This window comes from Gasterosteus aculeatus, chromosome 18, assembly GCF_964276395.1.
Source record: "Gasterosteus aculeatus chromosome 18, fGasAcu3.hap1.1, whole genome shotgun sequence".
Lineage (NCBI taxonomy): Eukaryota > Metazoa > Chordata > Actinopteri > Perciformes > Gasterosteidae > Gasterosteus > Gasterosteus aculeatus.
The window spans coordinates 11,566,291-11,591,761 of NC_135706.1; the positions used below are offsets into that span (position 1 = coordinate 11,566,291).

General features: G+C 46.9%; 2 protein-coding genes across 5 annotated transcripts in view; both read left to right on the forward strand.

The window, feature by feature from the left end:
* Positions 1–17,741, forward strand: part of xkr6b (XK, Kell blood group complex subunit-related family, member 6b) — a 39,158-nt gene extending 21,417 nt beyond the window's left edge. Inside the window, exons 2-3 of the mRNA XM_078093264.1 lie at positions 10,620–10,816; positions 11,427–17,741. Of these exons, the coding sequence (XP_077949390.1) occupies positions 10,620–10,816; positions 11,427–12,397 (1,168 nt within the window). The 3' untranslated portion in view covers positions 12,398–17,741. The remainder of the gene's footprint in view (positions 1–10,619; positions 10,817–11,426) is intronic.
* A 703-nt stretch (positions 17,742–18,444) lies between these two features.
* ccm2 (CCM2 scaffold protein) lies at positions 18,445–24,994 on the forward strand. Of its 4 annotated transcripts, none has more exons than XM_040160607.2 (10): positions 18,445–18,856; positions 21,614–21,790; positions 21,902–21,985; positions 22,118–22,301; positions 22,494–22,630; positions 22,813–22,948; positions 23,068–23,125; positions 23,251–23,386; positions 23,480–23,618; positions 23,717–24,994. In XM_040160607.2, the coding sequence occupies exons 1-10, from the start codon at positions 18,827–18,829 to the stop codon at positions 24,010–24,012; spliced, it is 1,377 nt and encodes a 458-aa protein (XP_040016541.2). In that variant the 5' UTR covers positions 18,445–18,826; the 3' UTR covers positions 24,013–24,994. The 4 variants fall into 4 exon arrangements, with proteins under 4 accessions (XP_040016541.2, XP_077949392.1, XP_040016538.2 ...); XM_078093266.1 differs by having other exon boundaries at positions 18,467–18,856; positions 22,121–22,301; XM_040160604.2 differs by lacking the exon at positions 18,445–18,856 and adding an exon at positions 20,709–20,966.
* The last annotated feature ends 477 nt before the right edge of the window (positions 24,995–25,471 follow it).

The window sequence follows — 25,471 nt, forward strand, 5'->3', positions numbered from 1 at the left end:
TCCAGAGCCGGGCCCACACATCTCTGTCCTACTTTCTCTTGCTCTCCTCACCGTTGTCCTCCTCTCTCACCAGCGCCCACGCGCTCCAAACCAGCGGCTTAAGAATCACGCTGAGGACAATTTGTCTTTCCTTGTTGAGCCCTGCGTCTTTTATCCGAACCCCTGTTGACCGCCCACCCACCCATGGCTTCCTGTCCTAAGCCAAGATCCGCAGTGATTGCATCTCTAAAATCCACACATACATGTGCACAAGCACACGTATGGTTGATCTTAGGAAACAAATGAATCTCCATTTGTTTTCTAAACACCCCCACAGAGAGGTATGAGTCATAGCAGATGCTGGCAAATCTCTGAATTGGAAGATCCCTATCCCGCAATCAACAACAAATATATATTAAAGCCCAGCTGTGTTGTACTATAGTGGGTTTGCTTTTTTTAATCACCAGGCCGCGGCTGCTGCAGAGTTTGACCAGTTTGAAAGAGTTTGCTCAGATTGTATGACCTTCAACAGGTCACTTGAGGGGCGGCAAGCGGTGCGTTCTATAGGTGTGAAATGCATTCATGAATTAAAGGCCCACCGTATCGCAACCGTAGTCATTTGGTTTGGTTAATTTCATTACAGCAGACACACAGGCCAGGCAGCCATTCTTTAGGTACAATTTATATTTTGCTTTCATTGTTCCATCACTCGTTTCACGTCGGGAAAAGATTTTAACAAACAGTGTGGGAGACACAAAACAACAATGGGTCGGCTAGGCATTACCGGCACATCCACGGTGGTGGCAGAGGAATAGGGTAGCGCTCAAATAAAAGGCCGGAATAAAAGGATGGAAGCGAGGAGGAGAAGGAGGAGTGCGCGTGGCCGCCCGTCTCTCTCCCCTGGGGTTAGTTCGAGCAGATTGTTCGGCCCGAGGTCGGACATGCTCGGGGGTTTTGTGAATGAAATGGACGCCTTGGCAGCGTGCCCGTACACTTACGCAGGTTTTCTGCTGTCTTCCTCCCCGTCCCCCGTCTCCGCTGCCCTGCCCTCTCCCTTCTATTCATCAGGAGACTTTTTCCCAGACTGCAACGTGTCGGAGTCCGGTTACCATCACTTAGCAACTCCCGGGAGTCGCCAGCTTCCTCCGATGCTCTCTCGCTCGCCCTCCTTCTCTCTGTCTCCGCGTGCTCTATTAAATCCAAACACGCTTCAAATAAATGGTATTATAGTGGTGTTGATGTACAGTAAATAAACATGGTGTCACTTTCAAAAAATAAAAAGATATTCACTTTTAAAGTAATTTTTCCATCATGTATATTTGGGTTTAAAGGAATAATTTGTACACACACACACCGGTGTTGTCACATGACATGACTAAGAATAAGCCATAATGAAGCAAAACATGGCTGCAATAAGGTTAACTGGTGCACTAATTCTTCCAGGTGAGGAGGTCGACATGAGTGACTCTCTTACTGTCCTTAGTTATGATTGGCTAACAGCCATGTATCTATGTATATAGATAGATACGTCTTGATTTATGGCCCATTCAGCCCAGTTCACAGACATACACCAGTACCTTTACACTATTGTATAACACAAGTGTCCGTTTTGTCATGCCGTCAATGCATCATACATGTTACACATCACGCCCAAATGCGTCTGCTCAAATAGCCGATAATTTACCCCTCGCACCGATAAAGGGGGGGCGGAGGAGGCCTGGATCGAGTGTCCGGGGGGGGGGGGGGGGGGTCTTAGCCCTGTCAGCATCTGATCTTCACCGCATAGATTCATAGAAGAAAGGAATGATTCCCTGGATACCGCCATTGATCCCCCCCCCTCACGTCTCTTTTTTTTCTTTCTAACCCCCAGCCAAGACAGGTAGAGTCACCAGGAGTTCTCTGCTCTCCGCCGTGTGCTTGCATCTTTGTGTATTTGTGTGTGTGTGTTTTTTTAAAGAGCTAGAAAGGCTGACATCATGAATCTAGACTGCTGTCTCAGAGGATTTATATAATATTGTGTTTGGGTGATGAGAGGAAAGCTGTTTATGGGGCTGAAATGCTGGAACGGGCACGAGAGATTCCCCCCCCCCCCCCCCCCACCGCTGCTTTTTGCGTGTTCCTCTCGGAGACTCTGATGACTCTTAATTTTATTTCCCTCATTGTCAGTAGCTGCATCAGCCCTGCTGCACGAGTGCAGCGTCTGCGACATTAAAGGCTGAAGCATCTCTGGATTGGTGGTTATGGTGGGCCACTTAATGTGCTCTCCCCCTCTCTGTCTGTCTCTGTCTCAGCTTTCCCACGCCGGCCTGGCTGACATTTTGATGTGTCACAGCAGGTTTTGCTCAGCGGGCCTGTCAGTGAGGAGCCGTCGGGGGGCTCACACATACGCTTTGCGTCATTGGGTCCCCTCAGGTTAGCATGTCACTCCAGGCTTTCCCATAGTGACACTTTGATGATGATGATGATGATTTGACATGTTTGTTTCCATGCATGTGTGTGCCGGTTTTCTTTTCTTTATACGTTACATATGCATACAAGTGCTTTTTGGAGTGTGGGGGGGGGGGGGGGGGGGGTGTTCTGTGCAATGCATCAGCTTTGTGAGTGTGTGTGTGTGTGTGTGTGTGTGTGTGTGTGTGTGTGTGTGTGTGTGTTTTATCCATCTTGTGGGGACACACATCTGATTACTCACATTCTGGCGACTTTCCTTCCTTGTGGGGACAAAATGTCCCACACGTTGTAAATCCTCACATTTTAGGGAGAAACCTTTGTTTTAGGGCAGATGTTAAGATCAGGCCAGTAGAAGTTACAGTTATGGTTTGGGGAAGTATCCATGAAGTTAATTTAAGTCAAAGAGTTATACCCAAAAGCCCTGAAAACTATGTGGGAGTCTGTGTGTCTGTGAGAGAGAGAGAGAGACTGATACTATTGTCTAAGAGGGACAATTTGATAAGCTCGTTGAACTTGATCCTGTAGTCTGTCCCTGTGTATTTTACTAAGTGCGTGCGTGTGAGTGTCCCTGAAAGCCTCGACAGGCACAGCAGTATCACTTAGGATGGATGGCGGCGACACGCGCTGCATGTCAATTACAAGTTATCTCGCCATCCTCTCAGTCATTCACACCTTCTTCTTAGAGGAGAAGCTCTGCTACCTTTCAAATTAGCACATTGCGTGACAAATGTTCCCCTCCAGTCGGTGCGCAGTGTGAAAACAGGGCAGTTTTGAGGCTGCTGCGTGTGGGAGCCCACAGCGGTTCACCAGGGTATTCCCTAAAGAGGCAGATTAATACATCAACGGATGACTTGATCATCGTCAAACATACACATGCGCTTACGTGTGTGTGTGTGTGTGTGTGCATAGTAACAGGGAGCCGCCTCCTTTATTTGCATGTCTGGAGCGAACATCTATCATCATCATCAAGGCGCTGCAGAACACAGCGAGGCAGACGAGCGCCTGCAGACGCTCCGGGGAGAGAGACTGAACACACTCGCAAACCTTCGCTGCAGCAGTTATCAAACGTTTCCTAAATGCCCCCCCCCCTCTCGGGGGGGAGGAAACGCGCACACGCACGCACAGATGCAAACAGACAGACTCTGTTTCATGTCATTTTTGATTGTGCTTTCCTATCGCGCAGCCCTGTCACACAGAGAGCGCATTAAACGGGCCTAATAGGGGAACACCTGGGGCAACATCAGGCGCCGAGGGGAGAAAATACGGAATCCTCCTCATTAAAATGTAATTTTCCTTCATCATTTTTTTTACATTGTGTTGTTATGCTGATGTCCAGGGTGGCTCAGTCCATTTTTGGGGAGCGAGAGGGGGGTAAGAGGGCGGGGGAGGATTACTCGGCTGTATCAGAGATGAGAGGGTGTTGAAATGGTACGGCCTGATAGATAGAGGAGCGAGAGACAGCGTGTGAGCGGAATAGTAAAAAGAGCCCCCGAGACGAGGGGGGGGGGGGGGGGGGGGTGAAGGAGGGAGCAGTGTGGTGGAGTGGAGGCACAGAGCCAGAAAATTGCATTGCGTGCTCGCTGATTAGTTTACCTCCTGGGTCTCATTCTCTCTCACTCTCCCCTCTCACTCTCCTCTCACTCCCCAGGTTCTCTTCCACCTCCTGTAGCTTTTCCTCGTGTCTCCGTCTTGTCACTTTTCTCTGCCATTTGCGTTCCCCCCCCCCCACACTCTCTCCCTCTCTCCCCCCCTTTCCTCTGTCACTACATCACACTGTCACCAACCCTCTATCCTCGCCTCCTCCCGACTCGGTTATCTCCACTGCCTCTCCTCTCTGTCTCTGTCTCACACACACACACTCTTTTCTTCCTTGTGTGCTGACTTGGCTCTCGCCTTCCACTCTTGTGTTGTCTGGTTTGGAAACATATTTCCTCGTAACCTGCCAGCAAGCCATAAAACCTTGAAAAAAAACCACACACAAAAGACCCACAGACACACTGATATTGTGCAGGTTTGGCTATGAGATAGTGGGGGTTCTTTGAAAGTCAGGGAGGCCTTTCGACCTTAAACCAGCCCTGCTAATTATTGTCTAAAGAGCAATAAACATGAGCTTCAAGAGTCTCGCACAGTGCAACAGAAGTGCTGACGCTGAAAGGAAGCCGGCCGGCTCTTTTTGGGTTTGTTGCTCATTGAAAAGCAAGTGGGTCAAGCCTTTTCTTCATAATCCGTACATAATCTGGCCCTTCCCCTAGTTGAAGAGCATGCCACAAAAAAACGTGCAGCAGTGGCGGCGAGGGAGGGTGATAGACAAACAGCAAGGAACGGGAAGAAGAGAAGGAGGGATTTCACTTCAGACTAACATCTTACGGCTCACTACGTACTACTGGAGTAACTATAGAAGGCGAAAAAGACGCTGCTACTGGATGGAGTTCTGAACTAAAGTATAAATTGGGTCAACATTGTTGTTTTGGGAAGAAGAAGGTTTTAAATTTCACAGAGATTGAAGCCTTTTCAATCTGTGTAATCTGTTAGTCGGAGGGACACTATGTCATTTAAATTCTAAATCAAATCAATTGTTTAATTAAGCTTGCCCTTCATGTGATCACCAACAGGATAAAGCGCAGTAGCATTGCTGTTGGTAGCTCGTACTGCCCAGCAGAAGGGGTTGATAGCATTCTGTATCCGAAAGGCAAGACGACATCTCTTCTCTTTAGCACTGATCTCCTTGTCCGCATTGTGCTTGAGAGAACAACCCCAAATAATCTTTGATCAGCCCGATTCTCTGGAAAGAAAGGCAAGGCGGCCTTGACCATGTGCCGTGAGTATACGGCTTCCCCTCTTCTGTTGTCCACTCCTTTCTCTCATCCTTTCAACTCTTCCCCTTTCTTTTCCCCCTCCTTCATCCACTTGTCACCTTATATCCTTTATCCTTCCTGCTCATCTTAGTGGTGCCACGTGATCAAAGTGCAACGAGTCGGGGTACCTGAGGACCGTTGCTAGTGGTGACCACCACTGAGACAAAGAGTACAGCAAATGAGAGGAGAACAGGACACATATAAATGGGAATGTATGGGAGAAAATGCTGTTTTTAATATTAATGTGATCTGTAGTACAGCTATTTATGTTGTGAAAATCAAACTAAGTTGCAGCATGGCCTTTATTGGGAGATAATTGAGTTGACTGCAACAACAAAATCACCATCTTGAATGATGCAATGGTATCGATCTAAAAATATTAGGAGCGCTGGACGACACGAGCCAACATGCACGACATCAGACCCTGAAAATGCAATTCGGCTGCCCCTTATTGTACAAGTGACACACCTTTCCTGCTGTGACACGCCCAAATGTTCTCTGGGAAAAAGGCCCATTATTCCTCGATGATTCTCAATACAGCAAATGAATAAATAAATCACTCCCTCGCACAGACCGCGTGACATCATGTGTGTGTTTGTTGCGCTGTAATTACAGTAATAACATTTAGTCGAGGCGTCAGAGGTGGTTAACCGCGAGCCACTCCACGAACTGACGGGGGAGAGCGGACTCGACGTCTCTCATCTCGGCCCGCCGCTCCCCATTGCTTTCCGCTCGCACGCCGTCGACCCCCCCCCCCCGGGTCCCCGTTCAGCACTCCAGCAGCTCTCGGTGCAGCAGTCCCCCAAAGGCACCGGTCACGGACTGTTGTGCGTGAGTGTATCCGACTTGCCTGCGGGATCAGCTTCTTATCCAGGGCTCTGCTCCGCCATGAGGAGGATAAAAGACACATCTGATGTAGGATCAGTGGTACACGTTTAAAGGGGAGGCCCGTTGAGCCGCTGAGTGTTTCTGGAAGGAAAAAATCCCTCGTCCGGACCGACATAAGACGTCGGCGCTTCTAGAAGCTCACGCGCTGAAGTCGCTGTCTTTCATTCACTACAACTGCTTGTATTCACTGTAAATGTGTGACAGCCGGCTGTCCTTTTCGTAAAAAACACTGAATCCTTATGAATTAATCTGCTGATGAACCTCATGATGACAAATCGGCATCATTAAATATCACTTCTGTACAGACAGCCCTCTGTCCTTTACAATGTGGGTTTCTAACAGACAAATGGAGGCTGCATGAGAGCGTATCAGAGGACAGCGTTGCGTGTTTCTGATTGCTGATTTACGATTCAAGTCATTTCCACTGAAGAAAGAGGAGTTGAACTTCTGAGGCAGATCCTCACCTCCAAACACCCGGCCACCTGCTTCCTTTGTCGCACGCTGACTCTCCTTCCGGCCGGCTGGGCTCTGCAGAGAGAGCAGGTTTCAGGAATAAATTAGAGACCAAATAGAATCCTGTTAGGTTACACAGGCGGGCTTTAGATGCACAGTGCGTCTACTAGATTAGAAATGATGACGTACACCAAAGACAACCATGGTAGGACCAAAAGGCTTGATAGGTCAGCACACCCCCCACAAACACACACATGCACACACACTCTCCAACGCTTTCCTCAGAAAATAATCAGTATCGGATGATTGAAGGAAAGAGTTCCACCCGGGAAGCTGGTGTTTGAATCAGGAAAAAGAGGGAGGAAGCGCCGGAGAGGCGTTTAAACTGAGCGAGAGATACTTAAATCTCGTTGAGAGTTGATGCGCGGCCCCTCGGAGGGCCTCGGCTTGTGACTCACCGCAGCTGGCATTGCCTCTTAATCACACACACACCCCGGCCTTACGTGTGTCATGTGTCCCCCGTGCTCAGCGTTCTGCCAGAATCCACCTGTTAGCTGACGTTGCTTTGTAACGTTGCTTCCGATCTTCTTACGAATCAGCTCATGCTCATGTGGAAGCGGTCTGAGCTGCTGAGCCTTCCAACGAGCACCATTTAGAAGACAGAAGCTGATCAACTTGGCGGGCCTTTCTGTGTGTGTGTGTGTGATACCTCTAAAAACCCACTCAAGGGATCAGTGGAACAGTGGCTGGATGACTCATCGGTCAATGACAAGCCGTCCACGCGGTGTGTGACAGTGTGTGACAGTGTGTGTCGGTGTGTCGGCTGAACTTGGGATCTCAGCAAAATTGTATTCAAACCTGCAGTTTCATCTCTTACGGCATCCTGAGTGAAGTCAATATCCAATACAGGATACGGGCTGTGTGGACTGGTGAGTGTGTGTGTGTGTGTGTGTGTGTGTGTGTGTGCGCCTCGACAGCAGAGGCAGACGGCTGAGCTTGGAACACGACCCCGGCACAGCGGCGAGCTGTTAGGCCATGCGCGCGCTGCTTAACGAGCCATGAGCAATCGCCATGATCTCGCCACAAATAATTCATGAGGAGCCTTGGAGAGGAGCTATGGAGCTACACTGGAAGGAGGGCCGGGGGGCCGGGGGGGGGGCGCTGAAAGGGAGTTATCCGTCTGACGATTGTGTCTGGAATAGAAAGGGAATCCCACAATTATCTATCGCCAGCACAGGTACTCGTGTTTGTTTGAGCGTGATTCTTTTTTGTGTTACTACAACCCAAGAAAAGGCACAGTGGGAGTGTCAAGAGTGTGTGTTCACAACGGGATGTGTGTGAGGCTTTTGCGAATACGTGCGCAGCGCCGTGTGTGTGTGTGTGTGTGTGTGAGAGATTGACAAAGTGTGCAACTGTACAACAATTATTTTTCTTTTTTTTTAGCTGAAACCCAGAGAATCTGAACCAATGAAGTGTGCTATCAGAGAGGAAAGGCGTGGATGTGAGCAGTGAGAAGTCGGGGCCTTGTGGTTGAATATCACAGCTGAAGGGTGAATAATTTGTGTGTGGCTGACAGTTCAAAATGAATGAACGGCTGGACGGCAAACAAGGTTCAAGTGAGCACCACCACTGATCCTAAATCAGTGAATATCTCCTTACTTTTCATTTAGCGCCACATCTAGGTCGAGGTTCTCACTTAGCCTGTGAAATATGTCGACATGTTCTCAGCGGATTGGTGCAACATTCTGTAAAAACATCAAATGCATCTTATTCACTTTGGGAATCCCATGACTTTTACTTTGGCGGCACCAAAGTATCTTAATCCAGTCAACGTGTTAAACGCGTCAAAGCATTTTATTTGTACAACGTCTTTACACCTGCTAAACGTATGTTAGCATGGCGCCATTAGCCTTTAGCTCAGCGCTTACAGAGCTGCTCACATGGCGGCAGAGTCTTGTTTTTTCAAAGTGAGACAGCTATTGAGACCAAGAAGACTACTGTCACAGACCAGTGAGACGTGTAGGTGGAACACGCTGACTAATGGAAGGCGGGAGATGGAGACAAAGGGCCTGTGCACGGGTCTCATGTCATTACTGAGGAAGAGGGGGTTGACTTGCTCCATCTGACATTTACCAGTCCAGCTGCAAATGTCACGGAATGCCAGCCTTATGTCTGGATGTAACGCTGCTTCTTGCAGCCCAGAGCTATTGATCCCCCCCCCCAAAAAAAACCTTCCTGTCCATTTTACCCGTGAAAAATCCCCTTCCCTGCCCCGCTAAACTCCGTCACCCGGACGCTGAAGTTGTGGCTCCAGCTGCTGTGTGCGGCTTTTGTTTTTGTCCATTCCCCCGGTTGCTTTCCCACCTCGAGGGGAGCGCTGGCTGTCTTTTCAGGTTAGTTAATTGACTGACTGACTCGCTGGCTGAGGGGACCACGCAGAGGTTGGCCAATTTTGTCAGAAAAAGACAAGGGAAAAGGAAGCAGCTTTGTTGTGGGCCAGAAAAAAACAACAAATCCAATTTAGTTCCCGGTGTGTGCTCGGACTTCCATCTTTTATGTGTGATCTCCAACCAGAGTTTGCTGATTTTCTTACTATGAAATGAAACGGCTATTTAGTGAACACAATAAAAGTCCAATGGACGATTTGTCAAAACTAACAATTCAATTACTTCTGGATAAATAGTGTGTAAACATTTAGTCTCGTAATAATTTTAACAATTTCCCCTTAACCCTTCCATGTGGAACTGATATACTTCATTATCCCAGCATCACATTTAACTAGTGAGTTGTGCATTCTAGAATAAGAAGTGGATAAATTACCCAAAAAAAAAGAACCAAAAGCAACCAGACAGGACTAAACAATGCCGTCTTTAGAGAGCAACACTCAAATTAAACAGTAATCTCCTTCCCAATAGCTAATGTGTAAGCTAATTGTGTTTAAAACCACTCTGCAGCAGCTGTTTTCGTTGGCCGTGCTGCGGTGCATTTGTGTCTCACTTTTAGGAACTGCATTTAGATCTATGGCCTCCCAATTTGTTTGGGCGAGTGTTTCTGTCTGGTCTATTTCTGTCCTTGCCACGCTACTGTCCTCGCTTGACTGCCTTCACATCAAGTGCTGGATTTATGTGGCCACTCGTGGCCGGCTCAGGCAGATAAGCCCTGCAGGTACCACCCAAAACGCAACGGCTAAATCCACCGTTAAGATAACTACTAAGCACAATAACTGTCATTCTTGATTTTTACCATGTTTGAAGTAGTCAGATTGGAGAGGATGAAGCCACGCTGCAGTTTTTACCTCGTTTCGTCGGGTGGATTGAAGTGTTCTTTTGTGTGTGTGTTTTTTTCACCGTGCACTGAAGAGCGTACGGTGTGATGTCCCTGTTCAAAGCTTCAGTCCGCTAAATGTTTTCCTCACATTCACTCATCGTCCTTTTCCGCGTCCTAATTGGTGGGTGTTACATACAAAATCCATACCCAGAGAAGATTAGGATCCTAATTAGCTGTATCACAGCCTGGGGCATATTACATTCGTGCCCAGCAGTGCACAATGCCATGAAAGCAGTGGTGCAGCTTTGATGTCGACGGGAGCCTGATTCAATTAAAAAACGACTCCTCAGCCGCATCGCTGTACCTCGTCTCCCTGACCAGTGCCGCTTCCCCCGTTACCAAACGCCGCCGTGGAAATCGCCGTGGAAATAGCCAGTCCAGCTGACAACATGCGAGGAGTTACTTGTTGCTTTGGGAGCCGGCAGGAGGAGAGTTTTCTTAAGACTTGAACTTGTCTTTTAGTTTATAACTACATTCTTCTGTTAAAGGCTATTGGGTGTTAATTGAAATTTTAACGGATTTATTTCATTGAAGTCAATTGTATTCAACATTAAACATCTAGACTCCTCATGAATGCAGATTGTTCTTTTGGTAGCAAAGATGGAACAACAGGAGGGAAACATTTGTTATTAAACTGTCTAACTGTCCATCCTTCCCCCCCCTCTGTAGGTACATCCGCACCATGTACCTCGGTATACAGAGTCACCGGCAGAAGGAGAACCAGCGGCGCTTTTACTGGGCCATGATGTACGAGTATGCCGATGTCAACATGCTGCGACTGCTAGAGACCTTCTTAGAAAGTGCCCCTCAGCTGGTGCTGCAGCTCTGCATCATGATCCAGAGCAACAAGGCTGAGTGGCTGCAGTGTAAGGGCTCGCCTCAGGCTCTCGGGTCACATCTGGTTTCAGTGCAGTCTCTCATATCCTTTTTTTTTTTGTTGTCTTTTCTTTGCATTGTCAAACACTTTGACGGTCCACTTTCTGTGACGTTCACATATCCCGTTGTTCACAACGTACCGTCGCCTCCGGTTTCCAACATTCATCGCTGTCTCTGTCTACAACCTCATTTGCACTTCTAGTTTTGTGATGCAATAGAAAGGAAAATTGAAACGTAAAAAGTGTGACCTTGCCTGTATGTGTGTGAAGCCACACGCTGGTTACTGCTCTGACGTATCTGCTGTCTCCACTATCAGACATGTCTTAAGGACACCTGAATTGGGACCCTAATTGGAGACCATGTTGACTGACTGCCCTATGATAATAACGTGGCATTCTGAAATAAAAATGCACTGTGTACAGTAAGTGGAACGGCAGCCGAGTCAGGATAAAACCGGAGCCATTTGGGCGAAGCTTTAAAAGAAAGCAGGTTTTTTTTTTATTTCAATCACCAACCATCTCACAGCATCTGTCAGCATCAGTCTTGCACTTCGTGGTCTTCCTCTTCTTTTACCCTCTTTCTCTTTCTCTGTATTCCCAGGTGTCTCTGCCATTTCCTCCCTTCTGTCCCTGGCCTGGGTGCTAGCCTCTTACCACAAACTCCTGCGCGATTCACGCAACGACAAGAAGAGCATGAGTTACCGAGGTGCCCTGGTGCATCTGTTCTGGCGCCTTTTCACCATCTCCTCCCGGGTGCTCTCCCTCGCTCTGTTTGCCTCGGTGTTCCACATCTACTTTGGCATTTTCGTGGTGCTCCACTGGTGTGCCATGGCTTTCTGGGTCATCCATGGCGGCACCGACTTCTGCATGTCCAAGTGGGAGGAGGTCCTGTTCAACATGGTGGTGGCCGTGGTCTACGTCTTCTGTTGGTTCAATGTACGAGCGGGCCGGACCCGGTGCAGAATGGTGGCCTATTACGCACTCGTACTGTTAGAGAACGCCATCCTCAGCCTCCTTTGGTATGCGTACCGTGACCCAGTCACCACTGACGCCTACGCCTCCTTTGCCCTCTGTGGTGTCTTCCTGTGCTTTGCCTCAGGTGTGGCCTGTATGGTTCTATATTACGGGGTCCTTCACCCGATGGGCCCCCGGTTGAGGGTGCTGGCCAGCTCCTGCTGTGCTGAGCTTCTGTGGGGCCTTCCATTACCCCCCGAGGCCGAGCCTATGGCTCCCACACCGGGCCACCGCGGCTCTCAGGCCACCCCCACGCGGGGCCTGGCAGGGGAATACGAGGAGTCCGACGAAACCCCCACGGACACCTGCCTTCCGGTTTTCCAGGTGAGGTCCACGGAGCCCGTGGACGCAGCTGGAAGGCCCATCCAGCCCGAGGGTCCTCTCATCAAGATAGACATGCCCAGAAAACGCTACCCGGCCTGGGATGCACACTTTGTGGATCGCCGCCTGCGCAGGACCATAAACGTGCTGCAGTACATTAGCCCCAACGCGGTGGGCATCAGGTATAGGGACGGTCCGCTTCTCTATGAACTCCTGCAGTACGAGTCCTCCCTCTGAACGCTTCTCCTCCCACAGCTACAGTCACTTGCTCTTACACACCACGGTGCACATGCGTCCCTTCCTTTCACACCGCTCTTCCTCCTCTCCAGATAGTATCTCTTTCCATTTGACACTCGGCTCTCTCCTTCCCTCCCTTCTGATCATTCAATTCTCCCAGCAGGAGATGTGTGTTTGCGAAACCGAAAATCTGTCCAGACAGTCTAAACACACGGTCATGATTTATTTTTGGAACAAAACATACAGTATAGAGAGAAAAATTATGAACCTACAATATCTGATATGATATTGAGAGAAGCATCATATAATTCCCTCTACGTGGATAGAGGAAAGGTTCTGAATGAGTGTGTAGATAACATATGAATGTTTCATTATGAAATGTGATTAATGCATTATACTGTATTGGTGATTCAATCTGTGAATACTTGTGAAGGGCATACTGTTATGTCCCTGTGACTTGAGTCTGGCGCAAAGCCTGATGGGAATGATGGAGGAGGGCGTCAGAGGGGACGGGTCTTTGCACATCTCGACATTTACTGCCATTCTTTACGTAAGTTATTGAAATGTATGACAATGTTTACCGAGTCCTTAGCCCACAAGCACTAAAATTCTTATTATGACCCTGTAAATGACAGAAAGGACACAATCAAAGACGTTTCCAAGAGAAGCACTTCAGAACGGATTTTTCCTCCCGTGAGCGTTCGTAGCTCAAGTGTTTCCTGGCTGTTCTATTTCTGTTCAAAATCCTTAATCATAATCGCATCATGCGAGGAGGAAAAAGGAAGCACGTTGACCTTCAATCAGTTCCACCCGCACATTCAATTTCACGATGCAGACTGCCCCCCAGTGGTGGAAAGCTGCACCGGCAAGCTGCACCAGCCTTACTTGGTCATTTACTCCCAATGTTTTGACAGCACAAAGATTTAAGATCACCACCCGAGAATAGAAAATAAGACACAATGAAAAGTTGAAATGAGCACAACATTTTCTAAATTGGTGGGTAGAAAATAATAATTAAAAACATTCCAAAGACTTTTTTTTTTTAGTCAGGTAAGGGGCAGAGGGGTACAAATGTGTGTTAACACACATTTTGATTTGAAGTGCAAAGAATCGAGGAATCCTCCACCATTCCCTTCTGAATCCTAGAAATTACTCCTGTATACAACTTAACTCATATGATTATTATCAACACATGTTTTAGGTTGATCAACTTATGCTTATTGGGTGCAAAGACGTGTAATAAGTTCTTGAAAAAGAAAAAAGACAAATCTGAGAAAATATTTCTATGCTATTATACTTCAGTAGTTATCTGTGTCCACCTTTATAACCATTGACATAACCATTTTGCCAAACCACTTTTTTTACATGACAAAAATTGTTGTGCAGTGTTCAAAGGTCTTCATGGGTGAAACTCTTCTGGCAACTGAAACAAAAGCCAAATCGCGTCCTACAGTACTGTCTTTCCAATTTATCTGCCCATTTATTAAGTCCCAGCGAAACGTGTGCCATCAGTGGGCCTCCTGTGCAGCGGTTACACACACTGATACACATCTGTCAGCTGAGCCTGAGGATTCACTCACTACAAAAAATGAGATATAATCCGGACAAAACAATCCTTCTACGTCGATGGAACTTTCCCAGAGGGCTACTGAAAAAAGGTCCACGAGTAAAAATGAATGCGATACTCAACTATGATCTCTTTACTCAATGATCCATCGGTGTATATAATGTGTTTTTTGTTTTTTTACTTTGCAGTGTTTGGCATGACTTTGGTATAAGGCATTAGTTTAAAAAAAAAAAAAGTTCACCAAACAAGGGAGGCCCAAGAGCCCTAGAACAGAGATTCCTTTCCCCTGGCTCGCTGGCTTTCCGCTCCGCTGTGGCCACGTGTGCCTGCTAACGTCGTACTGTAAAAAGCAGGATGCCATGTACGTCCAGGCCAAAGGTGAGAGGGTCTTTTTGCCGGGGTTGGAAAAGAACACGAGGACAGGCGGTGATAAAGGGCCCGACTGGTGTACAATTCCTCGTACGCTCGCGTGAAAACGGATGCTTCGCCCGTCTCCATCGTGCGTCCTACAGTACTTATTAAGGGGATCCAAGCGGGCCGCCCGAGTCTCCTCGGCCCTTTACCACAGCTCTGTGCTCTCGCCGTTTGTTTGGCTCCATCCCTGGTTGCTGCTCCGCCCTCCGCCCCGTCTCTCCGTTGCTGGGCCTTGGTGCGCTCCCGCGAAAACACTCTCAACGCTCTCTGGTAACCGAACAACGTCTGAGTTGAGGCTGAACAACTGGAGATCCTGACATGAGAACATGCAATGAGGTACACTGCCATGACCAAGAGCTTCAACATCCAGGGGTCTGCCACCCTCCCAGCTTTAAAGTGATGTTCAGCCCTGAGTAATTGAGAAACTACTTGGTCAGCTAAAGTGGAGCAAACATCCAACACACACACACACACACACGCCACGTGTATAGATACACACAAGTATGCAAACAACCAACTTGTTCATTGTTTACCGTTGTAGCCAGAGTAGTTCCTCTCTGTTGTAGTGAATGAACAGCCATGTTAATAGTTAGGCAATTAATAAAAAAATTAGTACAGGGGTTCCTCAGGACCGACAGACAGGACCACTAAACCAGCTGACTCAGGGGTGTCTCAATGCAGTTCTCATCCGCAGGCATGTCCTGAAGGGTCTCCATTTTTTCCTTCACATATTGCATCCTGGACCACTCCTCGGCTGGGACCACACCACTAAATTATGGTTGGCACATTTTTTTGTTTTCCGAGGATGATTGATCGTTCCTCTTATCGGGGGGTGGGGGGTGTTTTTGTGGTAATTGGCTGCCTGGCAAATGGTGCATCCTTTCTAAACACTGCTGACCTTTTCCAGACGTGGACACATGTCCAAATCAGGGGCAAATACACTGTGATTCATTTATTTGCGTGTGTGTGTGTGTGTGGAACGACGGTAAAACATATAGTGTCATTGATTATGTAATACTGGGCTGCATTTCATGGTGGTGCGTAATGTCGTAAATGCAGAGTATTTATGCTTGCTAAGCGGTGTGATTAGAATAGTAGTAATGGCGGTTAAGTAAACTAATTTATTTTAATTAAGTCTGCAATGAGTCTATATGTACAAGTCATTTTTATGGAACACACAGTATATTTTACAAATTTCTACAAAAGTAAAAGCATAGTTTTGCAACTTTCTGTTTGCAGTAAAACAGATTTGCCACAATATTGGTTAGTGAGTGAGTTTTAGTCTTTTTCTCTTTTTGTTGTCTTTAAATTTACACGCAGGTACACACAAGTGTCAAGGCCCCCCGAACTCAACACCACGAACAAAAGCCACGCAGAAATCAGTTACGTAAACGCCGGCTCTGCATCGCCACACACAGCAAAGCATCTGAACAGCAGGCGCGCTCTCCTCAGTCCTCGTGGTGCCTTGTTACTTTGGGTGCTTCAGTCCAGCCACGGCAGCCAGCTTCCCAAACAACAAACGCCAACGTCTCCTTTCGCTCGCCGAGCGGCGTCGTCCCCACGTTTGAACCGTTTCATCCTCTGTCGTCTAGTCACGGTGTTCCAACTAAACAGAACCGAGCGGTGGGTGAGGAAGAAAGTGAGGCAATACTGATACATTTTTTCCGTACTCCTCATCTTTATTACGTTATTACGGCATTGGACCGTCGGACGGACGGGCTTAACGGGCGCCAGCCACCACGCCGAGCGATTTGGTCAAGTGATTGTTTTGTACTTTTGTCTACGCCTTTACATCTTCTCCTGTCTTGCAACGATGAATGATTTGTAGTGCCAAGACGTGAACTCTCTGTGTCGTTTGTCCTGTGTGAAAAATACATCCTCTAGCCAAAACAAAAAAGCCTGCAGTTTGGAGTGAAACACGGAAGGAGCGAATGAGGACGACGTCGCATTTCCTTACAGTGGAAGGATGAAACAGGCCCGGTTACAGAGTCACTTTCAAATAACCTAATTTACTGGTTTTGCCACCATCTCCCAGCATGCCTTTGGAAGTCGTTGTGAGGTGACCCTCAACATTTAGCATGCAAGCGCTCTGGACTGCACAACGAACCCTCTGATTTCTGCATCAATGTGTGTCATCGCAGTCTTTCACTTGGTTTTAAGAGCGTACTTTTGTGTCATGAACATCTGTTGGACCACTGGAGCAGTAAGTTTAGATGACAAAAATGTGCTTACTTCAATTTCTGTTGCTGACCTGGTGCTGAATAGGGACATTTTAAAAGGTGCTACCACTGTGGATCGCGGTCCACTTCTTAGCTTTCTGATAGCATAGCCTTCCGGGTGACCGAGAGGACTTGCCGTCTCAAAACGCTCACCAGCGAGCGTCTCTAATCCACACAGTTTACAGCAGAACTCGACTTTCAATGGTGCCATTTTGATTTTGCGAACCCGCACAAAAATAACACAGTGATTCTCTGTTCATATTTTGTCTAATATCCTGGTTTCAGCTTACGGTATGTTTAGTTTTGCTATGATTCAGTCTGAACTAGAGTTTTCCTCTTCTTTTTTTTTTTCTCTGAGAAAATTTAAATTAGCAGATGGTAAAATTGATCTTTAGGGAAAACGCAAAGGAGCACAAATGTACGTCTGCTACTGGAGTTTGGGTTGAAAAAAAAAACATATATATATATATATAGAACGTGATTGCTGTGTTGTAAATTCCTGTCATCTATATGTCCTTAATCTATGTGTATCTATTTTTGTTGTTATTGTGGAATTGGCTGTAATATTTTGTTTAACAATGGATTTGATATTCCAATGAAGCGACTATTGTTGTCATATTAGTTGCTGCGGATTTTTGAAATTGTTATGAAAAGGTATTGAGAAATATTGCTTTGTTTATATTCAAACAATTTATGTTAGCTTGTTGGTGTATTTCCCGGATCTATCGGGATACTCCGTAGGCTATATGATTTATCCGGGTACTCCAAGAGTTGGCACAACGCCACTAGGCAAATTGGCTACAATCTGTAGCATCTTAAAAAAGAAATTGTACTCATAAAACCTCTGTTGTGACTGAGAACATATATGGAATGATTTATTTGTTGTTGTTAAATATACAATGTAAGTAAATTGTCTCATGGAATCCCCGTTCTTGAAAAAAAAGCAAAACTGATGTCCTATTTTTGGGAACAATATGAGTATTACTAATAACATATGGTGCTACGGTTCTTTTTGTATGTTTTGGTTTTTAGATGAAAAGAAAAATATTATGCTGAAAATGTAATGTTAAGCCTTACTGTAGATTCATATATCAGACTGTTCATCCCAGAAGAAGAAAAATAAATATAGTATTTGAAAGTGCAATATATTATCAGTGCTGTATTCTTATGCACATTTCACATTTTAACACATGAAAGGTATGCAGCATATGGCCAAAGGTGTACGTGACACACAATGTTTACACTTTACATCTTTGTGTGTGAATAGTTAAATGATGTAATCAAAGTGCTGTACACTCACACAGGGGGGTTTTGTTTACTCTGATTATATTCCTGAAGATGTTACTGAAATTAATTTTGCCCTTGTTGTTAAATTGTTAAAATTAGGTTGTCGAGAAGTGGGCATTGCTGGTATTTAACTTTTTTTTGTTTTAGGCTTTCTTTTTTTGCTGGGCACATATTGAAATTTGATTCATTAAAAAAAAATACTGTACACACAGGGGTTACAAACAGCTTTATACTGTACAGAATAAATAATAATTACATAAAGCCCCACATACTGAAATACAATGTTTTATGAATAAGAAAATTGGCCAAAATACACATAAGGTATCAATTCATCTTTACATTTTTAATTAAGAACTACCCTAATAAAAACAAAAAGTCAAAGTCTAAAAAAGTCTAAATTGACATAAAGCTGCATTGACCTTCAAAACAAATAGTTTAAGAAAAGGTGCATTAATCACAACTTGACGTCCACGTCTCTGGTCTGAAGCGGCTCTCCGTCAGTCGTCACTGCCCGCGAGGGGACACTTTTATTCGGCCTGCCTCTCCGTCGATGTCCGCGCCGGGGTGGGTTTTTTTCACTGTGATGACCACAGATTAACGCCCAAAATGGCGGCACGGTTGAAAAGTTTTGCCCGTCGGATACGAGTTCGTCCTGTTTACAGACTACTTATTTAGTTGCGTTTTTTCAGCACCGTTTCCGCGGTGGTGACACGGCGGCTTTTCTGTTATAATGGTTATTGAATAAGGGAAAAATTACAGGATGGCGTTTTGCTGTCCCCTTAAATTCCGCTACCGCTTTACCAATGCTAGGCTTACTCGAGGCTAACAAGCTAACTACTTTCAGGTGAGTGCCGGTAAAAAGCTTCGGCTGCTAACGTCAGTTATGTATAGTCCTACCTGGATCGCCAAGCTGAATATGCGAAAGAGGATATCTCCATAGAAATGGAGGATGATGTGAAAAAAGTGAAAAAGGTAAGTCGGGCTATTGACATAACTAAAGTTACTTTCCACTGCATGCTAACTTTCTAGCTAGTAAGACCCGGCTATCTTAGCGGTTAGCTTACTAAGTTGAGACAAATACCAGGGGGATAAGCAGCGCCGTTGTCACACCGGCAGATTTACCGACTTTTCATTAAACTAGGGTCAATCACACGGGGTTAATGTTTATCTTACGTTAACGGGTACTAAATAAAATGTATTAACGCTAAAATACGTAGAGCGCAACATATTAATCACCCAGAGAACACTTAAAACCCTGTGTGAAACATCAGAAGTTAACGTTACACTCTCGGCCCTGGAATATAATGTTCATAGCTACACTCGTCGTTGTGGGTCATCGGGGATCCGTGTTTAACATCAGCTGTCAGCGGTTATCAGTCACGATGAAGGGATCGCGCACACACACACACACACACACACACACACACACACACACACACCGTCCATTGATCCCGTTTGCCTGAGAGGCGGATCTGTATAGTGTCATCGTGCTGGTCTGCGCAGCTTTTTGTTTTTCTCTCCCTCACGACCAACGCACTTCCCTTGCAATTGCACCTCCTCTTGATATGAAGGGAAATCTGGACTGAAGTGATATCCTAGTGTGAAGAGGGGTAAACTCCGCTGGTAGTTTGGCAAGCATTCAAAACTCAGCACCTACAAAAATCTGCTTGTGGCCACGAAACGGCAGCAGTTGGAGAGGATGTATTGAATCACTCTGCAGCCTTGTGGCTTTCGTGAACATTGGCAATAACATTATTATCTTTGTTAATGTCAGTGATTCAGGTCTGAAACTTGCTGAATCTTTATCATCTGTTGATCTGGATCTTTACTTTTAGCCATCGGTGCTTGTGTTGCTGGTGAGGTCCCAGTATTCATGCATAATGTTCCTGTACGTGCCACTTGGTGGTGATAACGTGCTGCATTTCTTTTGATGATACATTATATTATTACACATGTTTAAGTGGACGTTCTGGCCCTTTCATGTAACAACCTGATATTGTGACTTTCACTTGGCGAACTGGCTTCATGTGAGCTTATTTGAATTCGGCGAGGTGTCAAGGGTTCCTGGAAACGACTGCGTACGGATCCTGCGTTGTTATTAAGGTTAAAGTCTGAAAGCACCGTCACTTGTTGTCACCAGCACCGAGAAGACCGGCGTCACCCTGACGCACGTATCTCTGTAAACACTTCCACCAAAAAGCCGCCCGTTCTCCTCGCGGGGGGGGTTTGCTTGGCTCAACCACGCCAGCGCTGGTCTCCCATTTCACACGGATGAGCCATAAAATGTTAATGCGCCTGAGCGACGCACTGGTAAATAATGCACCGGCTCGTAGGTGGAGCTGTTCCACAGACTCTTAATGCCTCCACCCGAGGCGGGAACCCAATTGTGGTTAAACTGTGAGAATTAAGTGCACCTTCACAACCTTTTTCTCTTTCTTCTCTGCGTTCATCACTATTGTGGGTGCGAGAGCAGGTAATCCACCCCCCACCCCCCACCCCCTTGGCTTGAACTACACCCGATTGTCTGTTCTTGTGTGCGCCTTTTATTTAAACACACAAACTCACAGGGCAGACGAGGTCTTGTTTTTTTCCGTGGTTTGGCAGCGCTGTGCTTGGGCCTTCGGTTGCAGAGTCTCGAATCGGCAGCGATCGTCTGCCTGAGATGTGAAGATCTGGAGCAAAAGGGATTCGCGTTCACCACGCGCACTCGTTGCATGTTATTAACTGCTGTGAAACGGCTTCTTTTTCTTTTTTCTCTTTTTTTTTTTTTTTTTTTTTTAACCCACACGAGATGTCAAGCGTTTCAATGCTCAACGGCACGTGTCATCACAGGAAGTTGTGGCTAGTCCCTTTCCTGTTCTATCACCCGGAGTACAGAAAAACATATGCCTCCATTCTTCCGTGAGGGGAGTCCAATCTCTCCCCCCTCCCACTGTGTCTGTATGTCCGTCACAAGTCGGCAGCTGTCGCCGTGTACGAGAGGAGGCAACAGGTGTCTTAAGTTCAGCAGCATCCGTCGCCGCGCAGCGTGCCGTCTGTTGTAATGGCGACTCCTCTAGCGAGAGGGTCCATGGATCACGAGGTAGGATTTGAGCTGCAAACATGCAAATAAAACGGTTTGGTATCGCGCGTGGAGACAAATCGATGAGCTACTGTCGGCTGTTCACCTGACTGATACAAGCTGTAAAGTATCGATGTGTTTGGTTTAGCTTTTGCAAGCTTTTTTCTTTTGTTTTTTACTTGTCTGTGGCAGCTGTCGTTTTGCAGCACTGACTGATCCGATCTAGTGTTGCAAAAGGATGTTTTGTTTAAGCAACTTGCCTTGGGTGACACGGAGGGTTGTGGGTCTGCTGTGTCTCACTCCTGCAGCTACCAGCGCAGTCAGGGAAAACCCGATCAGCAGAAATGACGAGTACATATAAGTACCAGTGACTACAAGTTTTAATGTAGTTTCTGCATGTATTTCTGGGGAGAGACATTAAAACGCGGAGCTGCATTTTCAACTGTTTTACTGCAACTACATCGCATGTATATTCAATGCAGACCAGTAGACCTGTGGATGTGTATAATTAAGTTTGGCCTGCGAAGCAGAGCCACACTCCTTGTTTAGAATGAAATGTTATATATCCACAAAATTTGAGTTTATTTCTCCTCACACCCTTTTGGAAGGCGGCTTTAGGATCTTCTGATGTCTCTCAACTCCGCTGTCGTTTTCTTTTGATTCTCCAGCCGGGTATCGTGTCTCCGTTCAAGCGGGTCTTCCTGAAAGGAGAGAAGGGGAGAGACAAGAAGGCCCAGGAGAAAGCCACTGAGCGCAGGGCACTCCACACCTTCTCGCTCTCTCAGCCCGACCACCGCATTGACCCTGACATCCTGCTTAATGACTATATTGAGAAGGAAGTCAAAGTGAGTTTGATTACACTCCCTGCCCATGTATTAAAGAAAGGGTTTGTAGCACCATTCCCTCACGATGACGTATTGGATGTGACCCGTGTGTCCACGTTCTGTCTTGTCCAGTACTTGGGACAGCTGTCATCAGTTCCGGGATACTTGAACCCGTCAAGTCGCACTGAAGTGCTGCAGCTCGTTGACAACGCCAGGGTGAGTTTCTGAGTTGACGTGGTCCACCGGTAGGTTGTGTTTCTCCGAAACGAGCCGGCGTAGTTTTTGACATAACTAATTGTTAGTTCTTTTCATTACCCGCATTGTATGCCCCCCCCCCGTGTTTCTCAGAAGTCCCATCAGTTGGCCGGCCAGCTGACGTCGGAGCAGGACGCCGTGGTGAGCTTGTCGGCGTACAACATAAAGCTCGTGTGGCGCGACGGAGAAGACATCATCCTCAGAGTGCCCATCCACGATATCGCTGCCGTCTCCTACATCAGGGACGACTCTTTGCACCTCGTGGTGATCAAAACGGGTAAGAAAAGCGTTAGCAGGTTCCGTTGATGTTGGAGAACGTGTCATAGGCCGCTTGCATCGCGCTCCCACCGGTTCTCTCTGCTTCACTCAACTAGCAACTTCCTGGGAGAGAAGAAGATCATATGAGGGAAACATGTGAGTGTGTCGTTTAATTTGACTGTGTGCCTTTTTTCGTCTCTGTGTGTTTCAGCCCAGGAGTCGGGCGGTTCCCCTTGTCCCAGCTCGTGTCCGGACCTCAACAAGTCCCAGACGCTGAGCTCCTTATCGGAGGGCGGAGCCGTGCTCGTGGAAGTCTGCTGTTTGCTTGTGCTGGCCGTTGATAACAAGGTATTCATGCAAAAGGAACTGTGGAGGCAGTTTCTGGAGTTGGGTTCGGTTCCACGCTGCTGTTCCTTAAAGGTTCCCCGTGGAAGCCTCTATAAGCACTACGGAGCGTTTTTTGTTTATCAGGTGAAGAAGACTGCACGCTGGTCACAGTGAATGTAAACAAGCCCTTTGTTGTCTCCTAGGCAGCAGCAGAGGAGCTGTGTCTTCTGCTCAGCCAGGTCTTCCAGATCGTTTACACAGAATCGACCATTGACTTCTTGGACAGAGCCATTTTTGACGGAGCAACTACACCTACCAGACACCTTTCTCTTTACAGCGGTAAACAACATGATGAATCGTTTTTTTGTGTTCTTGAAACAAACTTCCCTATTTATTTATTTTTTGCAGCCTTGATGTCAGATATGAACCCAATCAATTGCACTTTTATTTTTCTCCAGATGATTCTTCAAGCAAAGTGGATGTTAAGGAGGCCTTTGAAGAGGAAGCCAGCGCATTGTAAGTACGCCGACCTCGATGATTCCATGCTGATCACAAAACGGTGATCACGAAAGATCTGGCCACACCTCTGCTAGTGTTTTACTTTCGCCAGTCACTTACAAAGGACGCATCCTTCTCCTCAGTCCTTTCCAGGCCTCCATGGAGGCAGAAGGAAACTCCCCATCAGCATCGACCCCGGCGTCCCCTCAGGCGAAGACCGCGAGTGACGGAGATCTCAGCACCACTGCCGCCGAGCTGCTGCAGGACTACATGACCACGGTATGACTCCCGGAGTCCTTTCTACTTTTTCCCAGCTGTATTAATTCTCGTTTTTTGACTTTCACCATCTTTTTTTTTTTCTTCCACTTCCAGCTGCGGACCAAGCTGTCATCGCAAGAGATCCAGCAGTTTGCCACCTTGCTCCATGAGTACCGCAACGGGGCGTCCATTCACGAGTTCTGCATCAACCTGCGACAGCTCTACGGGGACAGCAGGAAGTTCCTCCTCCTCGGTACGATCCGCTGTGTTTTAGGCCCGGGTTGAGAAACCCGTGGTGCTCGTCCGATGTGCTTAAAGACGTCGTGACCCTCTGCATTGTGCCCCTTGCAGGCCTGCGTCCCTTCATACCGGAGAAGGACAGCCAGCACTTTGAGAATTTCCTCGAGACCATCGGCGTGAAGGACGGCCGCGGCATCATCACGGACAGCTTCGGCCGATACCGCCGCACGGCCAGCTCCGCCTCCGATTCCACCGCCAACGGCAACGGCGCGGCGGGAGGAAGCGGCGCCTCCGACGAGGGCCAGGAGGCCCCCGAGGGAGACGAGTGGGACCGCATGATCACCGACATCGGCAACGACATCGAAGCTCTGGGCTGCAGCATGGACCAGGAGGGAGCGACACCCTGACACCGGCAATAAGGAGAGGTGCTTTTTATGTTGTTGTTGTTGCTGTTGCTGCTGAGAGATGAGGACTCTTAATGGCCGCCAGACCTCAGATGAACAGCGGCCTTGAGCTGAGCGGATCAGATGAAGGGGGTCCTTCGCACTGACCTAAGATATTTGTATTTTCCTCTAATTATCCAGAGGACGTTCCCCTTTCCCCCGACGCGCTCAAGGAAAACCTCGACCTATTACCACGAAAACATGAAGTCAACAAATGCACTTATGCAGCCCGTAGATGACGAGCAGTCAGTTGGCTATTGTTGCCAATCAGAGGGATTTGTAGCCTTCGACGTATTTCCTTCTGATAAAAGTGTCCTTTTGATTTTTGTACCCGTTTATTGGCAGTATCTGCCACGGCTGTCAGCGACGCAGCGAATATCTCCCGTCTTTGGGAATATTTCAGTGTCTTTTTGAAAAGACTCTGGAGGCTCCAGAGGACTGAGACCATGTTGTATAAGGTGAAGACCGAGGCTGTACTTGTCTGTGCTATCGTCATGCTATAGGTCACTCGGTGCCGCCTGCCAGGAGTTTTACTCACGTTCATTGCCGTGAAAGTGTGATATTTTGCTATATATATATATATATTATTTTTCAATAAGATTTGCGTACCAGTTTGTTTTACACTATGCTTTTTGTTTACTCATATATATATATATTCAAACTGACCGAGGAAATGTTGTAAAAACATTCTCACTCAATTGAAGCGATTGAACAGGGACTGTATTTGACAAAGCCATTTAGGCTGATGTAAATCTCTGGTTGTTTTTTGTTTTCTCGTGCAGGGCATCTTGTTGTGTATTGTGACATTACATGTATCTGTCATTGTGCCTTTTCCACTTCAGTACTGCTGCCAACTGTCTGTCTCTCTCACACAGACCGGTAATTATGAACTGTAACTACAGTTGTTGAGCAAATCATGGTTATTAAATAACAGTTATTTTACAAAGTCCGTCCTGGTTGTTACATTTTTAAGCGTGATTTATCCTACTTCACTCCTGTCTGCGGCGTTATGAGCAGTTTTAAATGAGACTGGCTCCTCGACTGATTTGGATTTGGTCACTTCACAAGGAGCGAAGGTTTAATCTGGTTCTTATCCTGTCTGACTGAGCATTTGCTTGGATGCACATGAGCGGCTGTGGAAGCCTCAGTCCGAGTAACATCCAAGCAATCATGCCAAATCTCGCCCCTCAACTTTGAGGGATTAGTTTTCTAAGTCTGATTGACGAGAAATTGGCAGGACAGTTTGAGCTGAGTTACATTCCAGTCTGCAAAAGCAGACTTACATTTTTTTTCTTTTTCCCCTTGATCTACTTTCCTGAGTTGTGGGAATGGAAGTTGGATGTGCAATGTGTTGGCGTGCACGCACGCGCGCACCGGAACGCTACAGCCAGTTTTCAAATGGCACCTTTTGGCTCAAGACGCC

Coding starts and splice junctions, on each gene's coding strand:
- ccm2 (XM_040160604.2), top strand. CDS start 20,928: ATGGCGACTCCTCTAGCGAGAGGGTCCATGGATCACGAG. Junction 22,302..22,493: donor CCTCGTGGTGATCAAAACGG/GTAAGAAAAGCG, acceptor TGTGTGTTTCAG/CCCAGGAGTCGGGCGGTTCC. Junction 23,387..23,479: donor TGCAGGACTACATGACCACG/GTATGACTCCCG, acceptor TTCCACTTCCAG/CTGCGGACCAAGCTGTCATC.